This window comes from Gracilinanus agilis, chromosome 1 (assembly GCF_016433145.1).
Source record: "Gracilinanus agilis isolate LMUSP501 chromosome 1, AgileGrace, whole genome shotgun sequence".
Classification (NCBI taxonomy): Eukaryota; Metazoa; Chordata; class Mammalia; order Didelphimorphia; family Didelphidae; genus Gracilinanus; species Gracilinanus agilis.
This window is the reverse complement of record NC_058130.1, coordinates 707,894,313-707,915,457: the sequence shown is the minus strand read 5'-3', so window position 1 is coordinate 707,915,457 and position 21,145 is coordinate 707,894,313. Positions and strand designations below refer to the sequence as shown.

Here is a 21,145-nt window from a genome sequence, read left to right as displayed (position 1 = left end):
CTGGAGCACTGGAGTGTGAGCAGTGCCATAGAGAGGATTCCTATTTAGGCGTGAGTTGGATCAGATACTTTCTGTGAACGAGGACATTCCAGACAGGACCATGTAGTAGCCAGAGGGCCTATTGCCTGGGGGGCCATGAGACTGGAAAGGAGACCTGTATTATGGAGGCTGTGCATGCCAAGTTAAGTCTCTTTCATCGTTTAATCTCTGAAATGAAGCCTCTGGCCAGGGATACCATTTCACACACACACCACACACACACACACACACACACACACACACACACACACACACACACTTCTGAAACTGAGGGTTAGAGATTAGGTAAGGGCAAAGAACAAGAGGACAGGCAGCCCTACCTTCCCAGCCCCTAGGAGAAGACCCAGGATTCAGAGGGGCTCCTTGATACAGAGGAGCCAAGGGTGGAGAGTTTCACAGCAGGAGCTAGCCTTCCTGAAGGTCCAGTTGTGATGCCTGGAGAAGGCTGTATGAGGATGACCCTTTAAGATAGACTCACACAGAAATGGGGGCCAGGAATCAATTGGCGAGACAGGTATCGAGGGGCCCATCCCTGAATTTCAGGGCTCTCTATGGCCCCCCCCTAAAGTATTCTGCCTTCCTCCCTCTTTCTGAAGTAAAGGAGAGCTTCTCCAGCCCTTAAGTATCCCTCTTTTTCTGCAGACGCTATTCCAAAGTCCCGAGGATGGCTGGCAGCTCTATACCTCGGCCCAAGCCCCGGATGGGAAGTGTGTGTGCACGGCCGTCATCCCTGCGCAGAACAGCTGTTCCCGTGATGGCCGGAGCAGGGAGCTGAGACAACTCATGGAGAAGGTTCGTGGAAGGAGGCAGAAGAGAAGAGACTCAACTTGACCAATCTGTCTTCTTATAACTTTCTTTGCCTCTCCTCATACAACCACACAAACACAGACATAGACACATATACCAAGCCCTCCCCCCCTCCAAAAAAAAAAAAACTCCTCCATAAGCCCTCATGGCCCCTGACTCACCAGGTTGAGGAATAAAGCTTTATTCTTCTCTATTTAGTTTCCTGAATCCTAAGAAGTCTCATTGCCCTTAGTGGGCCCTGACTCTTTGAGTTTCATAGATTTAATTTTAAAAATGTAAATTAGATGACTTGGAGATTACCTAATTCAACCTTCTAATTTTACAGATAGAGAAACTGAGGCTGACTTAGTCACCTCAGGCTTAGGAAGAAGACTCTCAGAGAAAGTACTTGCAGTTCTCCAGACACAATCACATCCACCCAGACCCTCAAGCCTAAGTTATCTAACTTATTTCTGTCTGTCATTATTGACTCAGTGGAAAAAAAAAACAAAAAACACTGCCTCTGGAATCAGAGGACCTGGGTTCAAGTTCTACCTTGACATATTTCCTATACGACCTTGGGCAAGTCATTTAACCCCCTCCAAGCCTCAGTTTCCTCATCTGTAGAATGAAGAGGTTGGACTACATGCCCGAGATGACTGAGTCACTGCATAGTGATACCCGTGGGTCTCTACCTACAGATTAAGTTGGTGACATGGAAAGAGCACTGGTTTGAGGAGCAGAAGGCCTAACTTCAAGGCCAGGCTCTGGATCTGCCTGACTTGGGGCAAGTTCTTCTGCATCTCTGCACTCCATTTCCTTATCTGGAAAAGTAATGAGGGTATTTGCTCCTGTGTCACAGGAGCTGAGAGGAGGGGAAAGAGTGGGAGCTAGAGAAGTGGGAGAGGCTTCCATGGCAGAACAGAATGGAGAGGATTTGGGCAAGCAGAGTAGGTACTTTGGGAGGATGAGGACTCCCTCTTGACCAGCTCTGCTGTACCCATGACCCCTCTACAGCACACTGTTGAATGGGCAGGAACAGAAGATAGTATTTCTGGGGATTCCCTAAAGGGCTCTTGGAACCAGAATCTCCCTGGGAGCATCACCTATGGTTGTCTTAAAGTTCAGTGAGCCCAGTGCCTCCCACCTAGTATTTCTTTGCCCCTGGGAAGAGGGATCAGCAGTCAAGAAGCCATGCTTGAGGGTTTTCTAGCTCTAGGAAAAAGGATCAAAGGGAAGCTTCGACTGTCTTCAGTTTGTTGAGGTCCTGGGGAGAAGAATCTGTAGGGTCAGTGGTCACATAAATAATAATCTCTAGATCACTTTTTGAGGTTACCAAAGCACTTTACGTCTGTTTTCCCATTTGAGACTCACAACCACACTGCAAGGTACTCTAAATACTAAAGGTAGGAGATAGCTATGTGGCTTAGTGGACTGAGAGCCAGGGTTGGAGACGGGAGGTTCTGAGTTCAAATCTGTTTCCCAATACTTCTTAGCTATGTGACTCTGGACAGATCACTTAATCCCCAATGCCTAGCCTCTACTGCTCTTCTGCCTTGGAACCAATACATAGTATTGATTCTAAGATGAAAGGTAAGGGTTGGGTTTTTTTTGGTTTGTTTGTTTTTAAACCCTTACCTTTCATCTTGGAGTCAATACTGTCAAGGCAGAAGAGTGGTAAGGGTAGGCAATGGGGGTCAAGTGACTTGCCCAGGGTCACACAGCTGGGAAGTGTCTGAGGCCAGATTTGAACCTAGGACCTCTTGTCTCTAGGGCTGGCTCTCAATCCACTGAGCTACCCAGCTGCCCCCTGGTAATGGTTTTTTTTTAAATACTAAAAATATTTCTTGTACTAATTTGATAGATGAGGAAATTGAAGTTTAGAGAGGTAAGTCCATTGCCCATGATCACAAAGTTAATAAGTATCAGAGGTAAAACTGGAACCCAGGACTTCCCGACTTCAAGTCCAGCTATCCATGATCTCATGCTGCCTGACTCAACATTCCTGAAGCATCCTGGAGTTCCAAAAAGAGATTAGAGGAAGGTACTGGGCACCTCAGAAGCATCCTGATTCTAGGAAGGAGAGGGTCATCGGGAAGCCTTAACTATTTTGGGAATGGGCTGGCCCCAGGGAGAGGAGTCAACAAGGTCATCATTAAGAGGAGATACTAACCTTCTTGGAGGTGTCCTAGTCCTGGGGAGAGGGGTCAGGAATTAAAGAGCAGCACTAAGGAGGAAGCTGGGTGGTTCAGTGGATAGAGTACCAGAGCTGGAGTCAGAGGACCTGGGTTCAAACACATCCTAGCTGCGTGACTCTGGGCAAGTCACTTAACCCCCATTGCCTATCCCTTACCTCTCTTCTGCCATGGAACCAATACAATTTATTGATTCTAAGATGGAAGGCAAGGGTTTAAAAAATAAAATAAAAATAAAAAATAAAGAGAAGCACTGTCTATTTGAGGCACATTTGCTCTGGCTAGAACTAGGCATCTTGAAAAAGTGGTTTGGTGGCTTGACAGATCAAGCAGGGAGCAGCAATCTCACCTTGGAGTTGTCTGTCCCTCTACTTGCTCCTGTCTCCAGGTCCAGAATGTCTCCCAGTCCATGGAAGTCCTTGAGCTACGGACATTTCGTGACCTACAGTACGTAAGGAATACAGAGTCCCTTATGCGAAGCTTGGACTCGAGGCTCCGGGCAGCTGATGGGGCCCGAAGCTTGTCGGCCAAGAGTTTCCAGGTGGGAGCCCCAAAGCCCAAGGGAGGGAGTTGGGGATGGGGTTGACGGCATGCTGTGGTTCAGTTTGTGCTCAGGCTTTATAAGGGGTCCCATCTGGGTCAATCAACCAATAAACATTTATTAAGTACCTACCATCTGCCAGCACTGTGCTCTGCTAAGTGCTGGGGATACAAAAAGAGGCAAAAGGCCAGTCCTGCCCTGGGGAGTTTGCAATCATGGAATCAAAGACTGGGTTTGGGGGAGAAGTTGCATTGGCATGGGGCCAGGTGACAGGGCCCACTCAACAGGAGCTGAAGGACAGGATGACAGAGCTGCTACCCCTGAGCTCAGTACTGGAGCAGTACAAGGCAGATACAAGGACAATAGTGCGCTTACGAGAGGAGGTGAGGAATCTATCAGCAAGCCTGGCAGCCATCCAGGAGGAGATGGGTGCCTTTGACTATGAGGAACTACAGCAACGTGTGCTGGTTCTTGAGGCCCGACTCCACGCCTGTGCACAGAAGCTGGGTATGTCTGGACCCCAAACCTTGACCCCTGCCCCTTCTACAGAAGCTAGATATACTGTAACCACTGACTGCCCCCAACCTTTGATCCTACTGTCTACCTCCAGTTCCACACTGAAGAAACTGAGATACTCTAACCTAGCCCAATAATCCCTTTCCTCCAACCTGATGACTGATTTCCAGACTATAACCCTTCCCTCCCAAAGATGCCCCAGATGGAGAGTCTCCCAATCCCTCTATTCCTCACATCTCCTTCTCTCCTTCCTCCAGGCTGTGGCAAGCTCACAGGAGTCAGCAACCCCATCACCATCCGTGCCATGGGCTCCCGTTTTGGATCCTGGATGACAGACACTATGGCTCCCAGTGCAGATAGTCGTGTGAGTCCTATTTCCTGCCCCAACCTGTCATGGGAAGCCCCAGTGTTATATGGAGACATAGCCCAGCATAGGGGAATCCCAGATCTTAGTGGCAGATATGCCCCATCAGTCCTCTGGTCCTTGGGAGAAGGGGGAATAAATGGCCCCTCCTCAGGGAGACTCTGGTTTGATTTGAGGGGGAAGATATAATTTAGTTCTTGGAGATTTCTATTACCTCTCCCCACCTCCACCCATCACTGCCCACCACAGCAGAGTCTCTAGTTCTCTCTTATAATTGACTCAGGTGCCCCCGAGGCAGTCCTTAGAACCACTTGAACTCTCCATCTCCTGCAAGCTGGCTTCTGCTGTCTCTGCTATTTTGTGTAACAGTTCTCTCCAGTGCCATCAGTCACCTCTTAATTGCCAAATCCCATGGGCTTTTCTTAGTGTCCTCCTTCTTGACCTCCTTGCAATGTTTGACACTGCTGACTGCCCCCTCCTAATTGGGGGTCTCTCCTCTTCCGTTTTCCCTGGCACTGCTTTCTGTGTCTCTTGGTTATCTTCCCAAATTATCTGCTTCCCTCCCTCTCTGTCTCTTCATCCTCATCCCAGGTCTTTAATAGAGATGTCCCACAAGGTTATCCTTGGCCCCTTTCCCTTCTCTTTCTGTGATAGGCAAAAGATAAAATGTCTGAAAAAACAAGGTTCAAGCTTCTGAGCATTTTGATTTATTAAGTAATGCGTGCAGCTGCCTAATAGATCGGGACCAGGCCCCCTTGCTCAACTCAGAGCTGGACCCTGCATATAGGAGGAGGCAGACTTTTATACATTAAGAACAATCAAATAATACCAATTAGTTAAGAGAAAACAATTACCCAGGATACACCATTAGGTATTCCAATTTCTAATTAGAAGAAAGATAAAGAACTTTTCAAGTCAAGAGGAGGAGAGAGAACAGGTGCAATTCCCCGAAATAAGAAAAAGAGGTGTCCCGTTCCTCCAGAATTTCTGTATACAATAGAAAGAACGTGGAAATAACTGATTAGCCAGAATGGGACCATTTTTTCAGATAAGATGTATGAGTTGCTCAAGATATATAATTGTGAGAAAACTCCTTACATTGATCTTTGGATCTGACTGAGTTTCTGGGCAGTATAACCTAGGTCCTTGGTCTCTAAACAGCAGGTACAGGTAGTCCAGTTTCCCAGCCACACAGGGTTAGATTCAGACAATTCAATAAAGTTTCTCCCAATTCCCACAATTGAATAAAGATTTCTCACAAGACCGAAGTTGGTCTAAACCCATAATTAAATAGAAAAGGCACTGAGCAAGCTCCAGAATTGAGTCACAAGATGGAGTCACTGTGGTTCACTCAATTTCCACAATTAACTATTTGCTGTCCTAATTCCTTCACTCTCTAGCCTTTCCCTTAGAGATCTCACACATTCTAGTTTTGCCAGTTATTGTCTGTGATCATAAGCAAGTCAGTCATTTAACCTGGCTGGTCCTCAATTTTCTTCACTGCTCTGTAAGGGGATTCAATTTCATTTCTTAACCTGAGGTTCGCGAACTTTTTAAAAAATCAGTATTTAAATTTAAAATGAGTATTTCAATATAGTTGGTTTTATATGTAATCCTGTGTGTTTCACTTTATGTACTTAAGAATATTATTCTCAGATGAGGTTCAGAGACTCCACCAGACTGAATATCAAAGGGCTCCTTGACACAGAAATAGTTAAGAACTCTTGGATTACATGACTCTGAGGTGTCCGCCAGCTCTAAATCTATCATCTATGGTACCCATAGCCATGACTTCAATTATCACCTCTTCTGATTACTTCCAAATCTGTGTCTCTACTTCTAACTTCTCCTGAGGGCTGCTCCTATGTTTCCAGCTGTCTCCATCTCACTGTTTCTTTGACCCTTCAAATTCAATATATCCCAAATTGAGCTCGGCCTCTTTTTACCTTAACTTCTCATTTGATTAATGGCATGGTCAAGCTTAGTCACCCAGCCCTGAAACCATGGGGTCACCTATGAATCTTCCATTTTCCTCACTTTATAGGGCTCCCACCGTGTTGTTCCCCCATCCCTACCCCTACCATTTAATCAAACTCTATTGGTTCCATGTTGTTGAAGGGAAAGAGCTCCATGGTACTCTAAGGGTCAAATGAAATGGATTCAGATTCTATCTCTGTTGTTTACCAATCACATCTTCCTTTGACCTAAATTGCTTTATTTCTAAAATTGGACTAGATAACCTTGGAGGCTCCTGCTAGCTCCAATTCTCTTATCCATTCCCACTATCTCATCTATCTGCTTCTTGCCATTCCTGGTGTTACAACCCTAGTTTGTCACTTCTTTCTGAGACTATTATAATAATCTCTTCATTGTCCTTTCTGTGTCGATCTTTTTTTAAATTATTATTATTTTTTATCCTCATTTTCCATCTTAGAATGAATACTTCGTATTGGTTCCAAGGCAGAAGAATGGTAAGGGCTAGGCAATGGATTAAGTGACTTGCCCAGGGTCACATAGCTAGGAAATGTCCAAGGCCAGTTTTGAACCCAGTTCTAGTACTCTATCCACTGAGCCATTTAGATACCCCTTCTGTGTCCATTCTTTCCCCCCATCCTTTCCCTTTTCATCAACCATGTGCTACCTGAGTAATCTTACCAGCACACTGCTTTGAGTGTCATTTCTCTGCTCAGAAACCTTTAGTGCCTCCCAGTTATCTACCAAATAAAACATAATTCCTGATCCTGGCATTCAGATTCTTCCAGAGTGACTTCAGCCTATCCTTCCATCTTTATTTCCCATTGCTCTCCTATACTCTGTGATGCATCAAAACTGGACTACTCTCTGTCCTTTATTCTTGTCCTGTCTTTTCCTATGCCCCTGCATCTGGAATGGACTCTTCCACCCACATCCATACCAGTTACCTCTGTTGAAGGAAGTCCAAGCACACATGCTACCTCTTCCATGAAGTCCCCCTAGTTTGTTCCCTCCTCATCATCTTCCCCTACTTCTGATTTCCACATCTCTGTTGATAGCACCATCAACCTAAGTCATATTGGCTAGCACAACCTCTGAGTCATCTCTGACTCTTCCCTTTGTCCCTCACATTTGATCTATTACAAAGTCCTCAGATTCCCATCTCCCCTCTCTTGGCCTGAATGTCTCCTTTATCCCAACTTTTCACATTCATAGATATCTGTACTTGTCTTCCCCTTCCACCATTAGATTGGAAGCTTCTCGAGAGGAAAATCTGGGTCAAATCTATCCTAATATCCCTAGGGCTGAACAGAGAACTTTATCCACACTAAAATCTTAAAAATATTTGTTGAATTGAATTATTTACATAGTTCTAAAGTTTCCAAGGACTGAAACAGAGAAAAAAGATAGCATTTCCCCAAAGCCCAGAAGGGCCACTCTTGCTTTCACCCACAGAAATAAACATATGGGAAGGTAGTCAAAAGAGTCAGGTGGTTGTAATGGGAAAAGACTTGCTTAAGATATGAACTATACCCTATGACTGGGATGGGCCGGGTCAAGGCCATGGTGACAATGGGAGTAATGAGAATGTTATAGGGAAGAAAAATGTAAATTCTTGCAATGTTTGCCCATCCAGCGTCCCTTTTAGTAACTTCTCCAGGACCTGACAGACTCCAGGTAACCATTGGCCCCCTGAGTGAGCAGTGCTTGATGGTTACCAGTGGTCACTCTGCTAGTGACCAATGGCCCCATCCAAATGACTGCTCAACTCAAGTGAACTCTGCCATCCCCAACCATTAGTGCCTTGCGTGACAGGGTCTGCTGGTTTATGTGGGGTCTTCCCCATGACCAGTGTTCCGGGGGTGGGGGGACATCGGACATATCAGTGATTCCAGCTGACCAGTGGATGCCCCTCCAGGTGTGGTACATGGATGGCTACTACAAGGGACGGCGGGTGCTCGAATTCCGCACTTTGGGTGACTTTGTGAAAGGGCAGAACTTCATCCAGCATCTGCTGCCACAACCTTGGGCGGGCACAGGCCACGTGGTCTACAACGGCTCCCTCTTCTACAACAAGTACCAGAGCAACGTGGTGGTGAAATACCACTTCCGCTCGCGGTCCGTGCTGGTCCAGCGCAGCCTGCCTGGGGCTGGCTACAACAACACCTTCCCCTACTCCTGGGGCGGCTTCTCCGACATGGACCTCATGGTGGACGAGAGCGGCTTGTGGGCCGTCTATACCACCAATCAGAACGCGGGCAACATTGTGGTGAGCCGGCTGGACCCCCACACTCTGGAGGTCATGCGGTCGTGGGACACGGGCTACCCCAAGCGCAGCGCAGGCGAAGCCTTCATGATCTGCGGCGTCCTCTACGTGACCAACTCGCATCTGGCCGGGGCCAAGGTTTACTTCGCCTACTTCACCAACACATCGAGCTACGAGTACACGGACGTACCCTTCCACAACCAGTACTCCCACATCTCCATGCTGGACTATAACCCTCGTGAACGTGCCCTCTACACCTGGAACAATGGCCACCAAGTGCTCTATAATGTCACTCTCTTCCATGTCATCAGCACAGCTGGAGGCCCCTAGGATCCCGCCGAGGGGGGTGCTTCCGGCGGGGAGGGGAGCCTCTCTCTGTCGCTGTCTTCCTATTTTGATCTGTCTCTCTCCTTTCCTCTCGATCTGTCTATCTCTGTGTCTCTATTTCAAATTCTCTTTTGGTCTGCCTGTTTCTATTTCGATCTCTTTCTATATCTCTGTGTCCATCTCGGTCTCTCTATGACTCGATCTCTGTTTATTTCTTGGTAATTCTGGGTGCCTCTCTTGCTCTGTCTATATCTATGCAAGGATCTGGGGATCTAGATATAGATTTGGGCCTCCCTCTCTCTGTGTCTCTGTCTCCATCTCTCCACCATCCCCCCTGTCTCATCCCGCCTAGGGGATCTGCCTAGGGATTGACTGCATGAATCTATTTCTCTTTTTTTTATTTATTGTTTTTCTCTCTGGCTCAATAAACAGGAACTTTGACATTTGCTGGGTTTGAAACTCTTTGTGTCCGTATGAGAAGTCGGCCTTAATTTCCTTTTAGAAGCATGGAGTTCAGGGCTTGCTCTTGGAAAGTCACTTTGCTTGCTTTCCATTTCCTCCCATGATTGGCAGTGAGGTGGGGCAGAGGTGGTAGTGACACAAGGCTAGACTAGAATTGGGGGACAGATGGAGAGGTAGGATCTATGCAGAGAGCTAGATTAGACTCACCCTGGCACTCAGGGCTGCTGGGCTTTTTTTTTTTTTAATCCTTACCTTCTGTCTTACTAACAACTCTAAGACAGAAGATCAAGGGCTAGACCAGTGATGGGCAAACTTTTTAAAGAGGGCGCCAAAGCTCTCTAAGGAGAGTATTATTTTGATGTTATTGTTTTAACTTTGTAATCCTAGCACCCACTATAGTATCTTGCACAAAATATTTTAATAAACAATAAATTATTCAATAAAAAAATAAAGAGGGAGCCAAAGGAAAGGAAATGCTCATCTGTCAGTTTGTTTCTAAGACAACTCTTTCAAAGTTTCATTGTATTGTGTCCTTCCTACTCATTGTATTCATCAGATTAGGAATAATGTCAGGCAGAACAGATAGAACATTTCAGGGGGCCACATCTGGCCCTTGGGCCTTGGTTTGCCCCTCACTGCTGCTAGACAATTGAGGTTAAATGACTTGCCCAGGATCATACAGCTACCTGGGAGCAGATTTGAATCTAGGACCTTTCATTTCCAGGCCTATCTCTCTATCCACTGGCTTCCCCCTGGCTTATTCTTTAATTGTAGATTGAACAGAAGAAAGGGAGGGATCCTCTATACACCTCCTGGTGAATATAGCTAAACCTGTGAAAAACTCTTATGCAAGTGAAGACAGCCAATATCTAAAAACCACATGTCGGTAGGTCTAAATGAAAGGGAAAAGAAGGTCAACTGAAATATTCCTGAAGCCCTGTTATGGCTCACACTGACCACGAAACCTCTCTAACCATTCTGCCCACTGTGACCCTCACTATCCCTCTGGCACAGGCCTACTCATGTTCTTACTGTCCCTTGGAAGTCTGTGGTCTAAAAGTTCAGTAGTGTGAGCGTTCTGGGGAAAAGGCTTTATCATGGCACAGAGGTGACTTGAAGAGAAATAGATACTACCCTCTCCATTACAAAGAGAAAAGAGAAAGGAAAGGGTGGCAAAGAAACAGGAAGCTCTCCATTGAAAGGGGACACACACACACACACACACACACACACACACACACACACACACCTCTTTCCATGCCCCATAGTGAAGCTCTTAGAGGGAGTGGAAGAGAAGCTGTAGAAAATGAGACTGGAGAAGGAAGCTGGGGACAGAAGAGGGAGGGCTTTGAATACCTGGCTGAGGAGTCTGGACTTTGTCCTATGTGCAGATGGGAGCCAGGGAAAATTATGGAGCACAGTGAAGAGAAGGGGACAGCTCAAAGAAACCTGAGGTAAAATCAGCAAGATTCAAAGACAGTTTCAATGTGTGAGGAGATATAGGCAGAAGTCAGGATTCTGGTACCACTTGCAAAGAAAGGCCAGGTCATCATGAGTGTGAGAAAATGGAATGAAAACAATTGCCCAATAGTTCCTTCCACTGTACATCTTCAGACAAAGAGATGATAAACATTTGTTGAAAAGGAAGGAAAGAAGGAAGGAAGGGAAGGAGGGAGAAAGGAAAAGAAGAAGTAAGGGAGGGAGAGAGAGGAATTTATCAAGGAAGTATTTATTATTTTTGCATTCTGGTAGATGCAAAAGGAGATAACACTTAAGTGGGAGTGGTATCTGGGGAAGAAGAGTGGGTGAGGATTCAGGAATTGTGAAGTGAGTTGACCCATAGGGCAAAGTCTTTCCAGAAACAATTGTAATTTGGGAATATTAATTTGATTACTGTGCCCTGAGCAAGAGGTAGAAAGAAAGGAGAAAATAGGTGCTCAATGTCATGACAGATGACTATATGGCCAAAGTAGACAGCTGTATGGGATATAATGCATATTCTTTTTTCAGATATATACTGAACTAGATGGCTGCTGGGGTCCTTTCCAATTCTGAAATTCTGTGATTCTAGGAGAGAAGGTTAAATTGCATAACAAATTGCATAACAACCAGACTCCTTAGTTCTGTCAGCACTGCTCCACCTCCCAAAGTATAAGAAAATTGAAGGAATCGAGATTAAGACAGCAAGTGGTTAACCATGGGAACTGAGTGAACTACACTGACTCCATCTTGTGACTCAATTCTGGAGCTAGCTCAGTTCCCTTTCTATTCAGTTATGGGTTTAGTCCAAATTCTTTCTTCTGGGAAATCTTTATTCAATTGTGGGAATTGAGAGAAAAATCTTATTGCATTGTTTGAACCTAGCCCTGTGTGGCCGGGACACTGGACCACCTGTACTTACTGTTTAGAGACCAAGGACCTAGGTTATCTTGACCAGAAGCATAGATCCTAAGATTGATGCAAATTTGCTCATAATTGTACATCTCAAGCAAGCCCTATGTCTCATCTGAAAACTGACCCCATACTGACCAATCAGTTACTGTTTACATATTCCTTTGATTGTTTATAGACACTTGGGAGAAGTGGGACACCACTTTTCCTGAATTCAGAGACTTGCACCTGTTCACTCTCCCCCTCACAACTTGGAAAACCCTTAATCTTTTTTCCAGTTAGATATCAGATACTCAATGTTGTATTGTTCCCTTTTAATTAATTGATCTTATTTGATTAATTGTTTTTAATGTATAAAAGTCTGTCTCCCCCTGTATTCGGGGTCCGGCCCTAAGGTTGAGGAAGGGGCCTGGTCCCGATTTGTTAGGCAATTGGCATGCATTGCTTAATAAATCAGTATACTCAGAAGATCAAGTTTTTGTTTCCTCGGTCATTTCATCTTCTGCTCCTTACAAAAGTCTCTTAAATGTTATCACAATCAGAAAGGCAGGGCAGTTAATTTGAGAGACCGGAAGGCAGTAGTTGTTGCCAGGGTCCACACTAGCAGTAGATTTGCTTACCCTGTTATTTATAGGAATTTATTTCTAGGAAATTCATAAAAGCAAAGTGAGCCCAGGTTTCTGGACTGGTATTTCTAAACTGGCTCTTATACTGCCAAGTTGATGGTGCTGACAATCAGGCAAGCATGAAAACCAAATGGACTCTTTGTGACACAATACTGCAGTTCAGGGGAGTCTGCTTCCCTGTGTGGATGTATCTATTCCCCTGTACTATATTTCCCTCAGGGGAGAATTTCAAGCAGTGGGTTGAACTAGAGCTCTCAAAGCACATCATACAATGAAGATGGGCAGGCCATGGGTTTGCACCATGTGTCATGGGATTTTGACATTCAACTACACTTCAGACCTCCTTTGGATTCTTCACTCCTATCCACCTGAGTCTCCTTAGTCCAAGGTCTTGAAGATCCCCAGTTAGACAATAGTTCAGAGGCCCAGGGTTTGGCTATTCCCTTTCCCAGCCCATTCCTGTCTCCTCTCTGCTCCCTCTCCCAGTGTACTCTATGACTTACCAAGAGCAGCAGAAACATGAAAAGGCTCAGGCTGGAAACTGAATTAGTTCTTTCAGAGAGGGAATCCCAGGCTCTCCCAGTTCTAATTTATGTCTCTGTTAAAGAATCCTTTCTGCTCCAAAATCTCCATGAACACTGAAATAAGAGTAGTATTTTGAAGTGGAACATATGAATAATAAATATTTCTTCTCAATAAGCTCATTTAAAACAGAATAATTTTTAAAGTGTTTAGTTAAAAAATTTTAAGATAAATTACCTTAAGTGGAAATTAGAAGACCATTTATTAAGGACATTGCAAGAGATTATCTGTCCTCCCACTTCCCCTCAACAGACAGATATTTTTACATCAAGTCAAAACACATCCCTTGAGAAAGGGCTACATCTACCCTCTGAAAAGATTTCAATTGTTTCTAATTCTAATTCTAATTCTACTTTTAATAATAGGAATATTTTGATGAATGAATGAAAAAAAGCATTTATTAAGCACTAGATTAATTCAACACACTTAGATTGGGAACTCCTTGAGGACAAAGACTGTCTTTTGCCTCATTTTGTATCTCCAACACTTAGCACAATGCCTGACACATAGAAGATGCTTAATAAATGTTTATTGACTAATTGACTTACTATGGGCCAAGAAGTGTGCTAAGTTAAGTATTGGGGTATAAATACAAAATTAAAAGCTGTCTCTGTGCTCAAGGAGTTTATATTCTAATAAAGGAAGACAGCACATATAGGGGAAATGAACTAGAGGTCCAGTAGACATCTTAAAAAAAAATTTCATTCTTTCCCCTTAAACCTTCCTTTTTACTGAAGAAGGTAACACCACACTCAGTTGCTTAGATTCTCAACCTAGGAGCAATCCTCAACTCCTCTGTAACATTTCTCCTATATATTTCCCTTGTCTTCTCTGCTACTGCCACCACTCTGGTGCAAGTCCTCGCCTCATGCCTAAACTATTGTGATAGCTAGCAAATGGGTCTGTCGGCCTGGAGTCTCTTCCTACTCCAATCTATCCTCCAGGCAGCCACCAAACTGATTTTCCTAAAGTATAGGTCTGACTGTCACTCCTCCATTCAATAAACTCCAGTGGCTCCCTATCACCTCCAGGATCCAATACGAAATACTTTGACATTTATAGCCCTTCATAACTTAACCCCCTACTACCTTTCCAGTCTTCTTATACTTTACTTGACCCCATGTACTCTTAGAGCCCATGACATGGGCCTCTTGGCTATTCCACAAATAAGAAATTTCTGCTGTGGACATTTTCCCTAGCTGGCCCCCCATGCCTGGAATTCTCTCTCCCTTCACCTTCACCTGATTTTCTTACCTTCCTTTAAGTCCCAACTAAAATCACATCTTTAAAAAAAAAAAAAACCCTTACTGTCTGTCTTAGAATCAATACTATACATTGGTTCCAAGGCAGAAGAGCGATAAGGGCTAGACAATGGGGGTTAAGTGACTTGCCCAGGGTCACCCAGCTAGGAAGTGTCTGAGGCCACATTTGAACCCAGGACCTCCCATCTCTAGGTCTGGCTCTCAATTAATCCCCTGGCCACCTAGTTGCCCCCTAAAATCCCATCTTTTACGGAAAGCTTTTCCAAAACCCTCTTAATTCTAGTGCTTTCTTCTGTTAATTATTTCCTATTTATTCTGTATATAGCTTACACATACACTAGTGTCTGCTTGTTGTCTTCTCCCTTAGAATATGAACTCCTGGAGGGCAGGAACTATCTTTTGCCTCTTTTTGTCTTCTCAGTGCTTTTACACTGTGCTTGGCACTTTTAAAATGCTAATTGATTTTTTTTTTTTTTGTAGTCCTGACCAACCCTTTCCGGTAGCAGTAGCAGTAGCTGATGTGATTATGGTTCCAGAACTGGGAAGCAATGCCTGTAGGAAGGGAGTAGGGGGCAAAGGTAAATGTCTGAGAGCCAGGTACCTGGTGGAAAGATGGATGGGAAAAAAAGTAAAAAAAAAAAAAAAAAAAAAAGTAAAGTGAAGTTGCTAGATAGTACAGTGGAAAGAGTACTGGGCTTCGAATTGAGGGCCTTCTTCTAAAGCAAAGTTTCTTAGTTTTTTGTGTTTTGGTTTTTTTTAAACTCTGGCCATCTGGTAAAAAACTAAAATAAACTACGCAAGTTTCCAAAGAAAACCAAAGATGTTGAACTATAGTTATCGAAAAGAAATTTAGGTTCACAGATTCTCCCTGCTCTCATTCCTGACATGGCATGCATATCCTAGAGCACACCTACTACCCACTGATTATCCTCTGCTCCCTCTAGAATAACACAGACATGCACAGCACTTAAAGGTTTACAAAGCAGTTCCCTCACAACACTACCACAGAACAGTAAGTACTAGTGTAACTCTGGGTTGACAACAAAATTGCATTTGATCCTAGCGACTGATTAAGGATCATTTTTTGTTCATTGATCCCACCTAGATCTCTGTAATAAATCTCCAAAATAAAGCTCCAGTAGAGCTTGTGCCTAGAGTTCTTCAAAGATGGATTAGGCTCAGGCTCCTGTACAAGTACTCAGGGTAACATTTGCAAATTGATTATAGGACAGCCTTTATTCCACCTCACTGCAAACATGGTAAAATGCCCGGGATCGCCCAGTTAATAAATATCTGAAGTTGAATTTTACCTCACAGATGAACATAGAAAATGCAAAGGACTCACAGAAGATTAATAATAATAATAATATCATTTACATAATATTTTAAGGTTTGCAAAATGTTTTACAAATATGATCTCATTTTATCTTTCCAATAATCCTGGAAGAGAGGTACTATTATTATCCTCATTTTGCACATTGGGAAACTGAGTCAGACAGAGGTTAAATGACCTGCCCAGTCACATAGCTAGTAAATATCTGAAGTTAGATAAACTATATAGAAGTTAGATATAAAGAAGACACATGTCTTCTAAATTCCACCAAGAGATACAGAAACATATCAAAAAAAAAAAAAGAAACATATCAAACACTCATATAGCCCATCATCTACCCTAGATGGGAACAGAATTAGAGGATGCTATCATAGCGAGCGAATCCTCTTTTCCCATAAGATTCTACATTGTCTTCAGTTCCTCCACTCTCCTCTCCTCCAAAAGATGGAGGTTCCACTATGTGGTTTAAACTTTCCCCAGAAAACAAACTTTGGGAACCTACAAACAATGAATCTTCTTCTCATCAAAAGAGCTCTCACAGTAAAAGCATTTTTAGTTTTTTCTCACCGTTTTCTCATGGACATGGATTTGATTCTTCAGCTTCAAAAGTCACATTAGTGGTCCTCTTCCTTTGACAAGAAGCACATTATTGAGGAAATCAGATGCAAAGCCAATTCCTGAACATTCAACCCAGGGGTTGAGCTCTGGAACTTGGAGACTCTGAAATTTGAGATTAATCATGAGTTGCCTTCCAAGGCTAGGAGTCAGGCTGAGTGAGCACACATTTAATCCTGTCGTGGGTTTCTGTGGGATATTTCTCAGTACTTTGTCTGCTAACAGCTCTTGAGCCAGAAAACTCACTCTTAGGATAACTCCTCTCAGACACAATGCAAGCATATACAATACTGCCATGTACTTTTTTTTTCCCCTAACCTGTACCTTCCATATTAGAATCAATTTTGTTTATTGGTTCCATAGCAGAAGAATGGTAAAGGCTAGGCAATGGGGTCAAGTGACTTGCCCAGGGTCACACAGCTAAGAGGTATCTGAGGTCAAATTTGAACTCGGCCTCTCCTGTCTCTAGCCCTGGCTTTCAAACCACTGAGCCACCTAGCTGACCCCCCTGCCAGGTACTTCTACAGGAACTCTAGGCATTCCTTGGTTGAGGCTGTCTTCTGGGCTAGCAAGGTTCACTCTCAGGTCTCTAGTTTCTGCTCTGTTCTCTAAAAGTTGTGAGTGAACATGTGTCACTTTCATGTGCTGTTGCCTCAAGGCAGCCATTCCCTGTTTCTAGGGTTAGGAAACTGGCTTTCCCCCTCTTTCCTCCAGAGCCATGCTTACTGGTCTGCCTTCTGCAGGGAAAAGTGAAAAGAAAGAGGGATAGAGAAAAGACAAAGACAGACAAAGAGCCAGGAAAAGGAGATAGAGACATATAGGCAGACAGAGAGAAAGATGGAACTGTCAGCTCACTTTTTTTTTTTAATCCTTACCTTCCATCTTGGAATCAATACTGTGTATTAGTTCCAAGGCAGAAGAGTGGTAAGAACTAGGTAATGGGGGTTAAGTGATTTGCCCAGGGTCACACAGCTGGGAAGTGTCTGAGGCCATATTTGAACCCAGGACCTCCCATCTCTAGGCCTGGCTCTCACTCCACTAAACTACCCAGCTGCCCCCTGTCAGCTCATCTTCATAAGACCATGGAGAAGGGCAATAGTTTATTCAGAGTTCCAGTAACTTATCAACAAGGTATCAATGTCCACACTGTCCTTGGGAATATGACTTTTCAGATAGCTCCAGACAAAGGTCTAGGTGAAATGTAATAATGTCTTGTAATATGATCAAGTTGGTTAGAGATCTTTTCAGATTAATTTGAAATCTAATCCCCTCATTAAGTCCTTCATTATTATTATTTCCCCATTTTGTGTGTACATGAACACGCACATATCTGTGATTTCTTCATTGTAAGGGATCTCCTTTAGAAGAGAATTCCATATTCATGAGGGAAAATCCCTCTACCAATATAGATTGGCAAATACCTTGCAGTTCATAGTCTTAGAAAGTTGTCTATCTGACCTCTGACACTATCTAGCTGTATAATTGTGGGCAAGTCACAATCTCATTTGCCTAGCCCTTATTGTCCTTCTGCCTTGGGAAAGGAAAAGAGGGAGGGAAGGAAGGAAGGAAGGAAGGAAGGAAGGAAGGAAGGAAGGAAGAAGGAAGGAAGGAAGGAAGGAGACTTTTCTAGGGTCACACAAGCAATATATATCAGAAGTCTTCCTGATTCAGTCAGCTTTCTATCTATGATGTCACATTGCCTCTAATACCTATTTTACAGATAAGAAAACTGAAGAGTTAAGTAATTAAGTAATGTCTGTGATATGAATGGAGCCCAGCTTCCTTGACTCTTAGTCCAGCCCTTTCCCCACTATTCAACATTGCTTCTCCAGGACACCCAGCTGCCCCCTCCCGTGTACTCTTGCCACTATGTCTCTCAGCACAGAAGGGGAATGAACTCTGTTTTGCTTGGCTCTTGAGAGCAGAGGTAGAATTAACGGAGAAGAAGTCACAAAGAGGAGGCTATTCACCCATTTTAAATGTAGCATGAGCTATATAGAGAGCAAATAGGTATACTCTGCCTACTTCCAGCAAAGTATATTTTAAAAAATAACCCTTTCCTTCTATCTTAGTATTAATTCTAAGACAGAAGGGCAAGGGTTAGGCAAATGGGGTTAAGTGACTTGTCCAGGGTCACATAGCTAGAAAATACCTGAGGCCAAATTTGAACCTACATCTTCTCAGCTCCAGACTGGCACTCTAGCTACTGTGCTACGTAGCTCCCCTCCAACTATATTTTGACTTCACATTCAGATCTATTGGACAAGATCCCTGACTGCTTGCAACTATGTGGTGAGCCATTGCAGAGAGGATTCAGCATTTTGGTATAAATGACAAACCCTGGTGGGTGGTTCTTTGGTCCTCCTTCTACCCCATGACAGCAGCAAGCGCATGGGGTGCTGCATCAGTTAAAAGAAGAGATTGCTTCCAGCTCTGTTTCTTGCTTGGATTTTCCTATATGGTAAGTAGTATGTACCCTGTATCTAGTCTTCCCCTGAAAGGGGGACCCTGAAGCATGAGCTCAATTAAGCAAGCTTGTACCTGGGCCTTTTCTGCTCTGTTTCCTTTGCTTAGTAGATGTCTAATTATCAGCCTTGAGAGAGACATGTCCAGGCTTGGACATGACTTCAGGAGGTTTAGAGATCTGGAGTCCTGGGTCCAATCAGTAGAGCTGGCTGATAGCAAGGGAAGGCTCTCTATTGGAGAAGACAATCACCAACAAGAGGACTAGCCCTAAGGCCCAACTGCATTACCCAGAGATCCGTTTGGGGAGTTGTTTGAACGGTGCAGAGTTGAGGTGAAATGTATAATCCCCAAACGGCAATCCTTCCAACTTTATGTTCTGATCAAATTTAAGAAACATTCTCCTGAAAGATCATAACAGTAGTTACACGTCATGAGTAGATTCTGTTGCGAGTTGTTCTGTCAATGTGTATGTGAATCATTTATGTCGTTTTTACACAGGAAACAAAGATCTACCCCATACCTGACTTGCACTATACGGTGTATACTTTTTAGCTCCATCCTTTGAGGAGGCTCTAGACATGAGCCAAATCCTAAGTGAGGATTTAATACACCAAAGAGTGTGAGAAAAGGGGGCCTCGTTCCCTCTCATTAGATGCCAGGCTCTCCCAGGACAGCCAAATTAGACTATGTGCATGGATCCAGAGCAGAAGGTCCCCTTAGGAAGATAGGATGGCTGCAGGGTCTTATCCCCGTGTGGGCCAAGTAACTGGTCCTTAATTAATGTAAGATGAAGAAAAAATGTTCTATTTGACCTCTCTCAAAGCAGAAAGAACTTCCTCTTGGAGGTAATAAGATCCCCATCACTATAGATCTCCAGGAATGGAGGTTTTCAAGGAAGGGAACTCCCACCCTGCATACCCCTAGGATCATGCCCCACCCCCCACTTTCAGACTCCATTTCATAAGTGGAAAAACCAGATGGCCATTTATCCAGCCAGGGCTGTTGTAGGTAGAATTTGTCATCTTGGCAAACAGATTGGACTTCAGATTCTATGTGACTAGAATCCATTATTTAGTTACATGGCTGTGTCAAACAGAGAAATATACTCAATCATACTCATATATATAAAGAGGGAAAGGAAGAAAACAAGCATTTATACAATACCTACTATGTGCCAGGCATTATGCTGTATACCTTACAAATATTATCTCATTTGATCCTCACAACAGCTCTGGAAGGTAAGAACTATTATTATATCCAGTTTACAGTTGAGGAAACTGAGGCAGATAGAGGCTAAATGACTTGCCCAGGGTTACACAGTTAGGAACTATCAGAGGTTGGATTTGAACTCAGGTCTTCCTGACACTAGACCCAGAGTTCTATCCTCTGTGCCACCTGACTGCCTCTAATAACATACAACCAGAGAATTACATAACCATAACCCACTTCCTACCCCCTGCCTCAGATTTCTCTAGATCCAACGATAACTTTATTGTTGTTGTTGTTGTTGTTGTGGACCCTGTGGACCATAGCATGCCAATTCTATCCATGAGGTTTTCTTGGCAAAGATACAAGAGTGGTTTACCATTTCCTGCTCCAATTGATCAAGGCAAATAGAAGTTATGCGGCTTGCCCAGGGTCGCACAGTTAATTAGTATAGGAGGCTGGATTTGAATTCAGGCCTTCCTGACTCCAAGCCCATTGTTTATAGTGTTTATTCTAAGCAAAGACTGTGAGGAGTGGGGACTGAGTTCAATGGATTTCCATTTTTCATCAAACTTCCCTTGAACCCCTGAGCCTTAAGAGGAGCCACTCCATGATAGCACTCTACAATGACTGTAGCCTCACCTCCACACAGGCATCCACATGTGTGTATGTAGATATGACTATGTATGCATCTGCCACAAAAAATCCATTTAGTAAATAATGGAGGAACTTGGCTCTCCTGACAGAACTGCTCCCCTGCCCACGCTACCTTTCATGGGATGAAGTGGGAAAAGCCTCTTTGGGGGATAAACATTGAAGAATGACTAGGTAGAAGCTTAGTAACTGAAAGAGGATTTGTTCAGGGACGAGAAGGCTGGGATTTATGTTCTCAATTTGGGGGGGATGGGGAGCATATTAAATAATGAATCATATGGGCACTAATTGGGCTACTGGGGCCTATTTATCCAACCCAAATCTTTTTCTCCTTTATGATGTTTCAGCTGCCAGCACAGAGAGACACAGAGACAAAAACAGAGACAGTCGCATTTGTGCAGCACCCTTTCTCTCAGCCTTGCGAGGGAGTGACAGTGCTTTGAGGTGAAGGAGGTTCTGGCCTTCCGGGAAAGGGGATTCTTTCTCCAGTCCCTCCTAACCACCTTCCTCTTGGGGTAGATTTGGAGAAAGGAGGCTGAG

General features: G+C 43.9%; 1 protein-coding gene across 2 annotated transcripts in view; it reads left to right on the top strand.

Moving 5' to 3' along the window:
* OLFM2 (olfactomedin 2) overlaps positions 1 to 9,417 on the top strand; it is a 44,294-nt gene extending 34,877 nt beyond the window's left edge. Inside the window, exons 3-7 of one of the 2 annotated variants that reach the window (XM_044658370.1) lie at positions 696 to 831; positions 3,409 to 3,561; positions 3,849 to 4,068; positions 4,335 to 4,441; positions 8,334 to 9,417. In XM_044658370.1, the coding sequence (XP_044514305.1) occupies positions 696 to 831; positions 3,409 to 3,561; positions 3,849 to 4,068; positions 4,335 to 4,441; positions 8,334 to 9,011 (1,294 nt within the window). In that variant the 3' untranslated portion in view covers positions 9,012 to 9,417. Of the gene's footprint in view, positions 1 to 681; positions 832 to 3,408; positions 3,562 to 3,848; positions 4,069 to 4,334; positions 4,442 to 8,333 lie in introns of both variants that reach the window. The other variant, XM_044658369.1, reaches the window with a different exon arrangement.
* Positions 9,418 to 21,145: the final 11,728 nt, after the last annotated feature.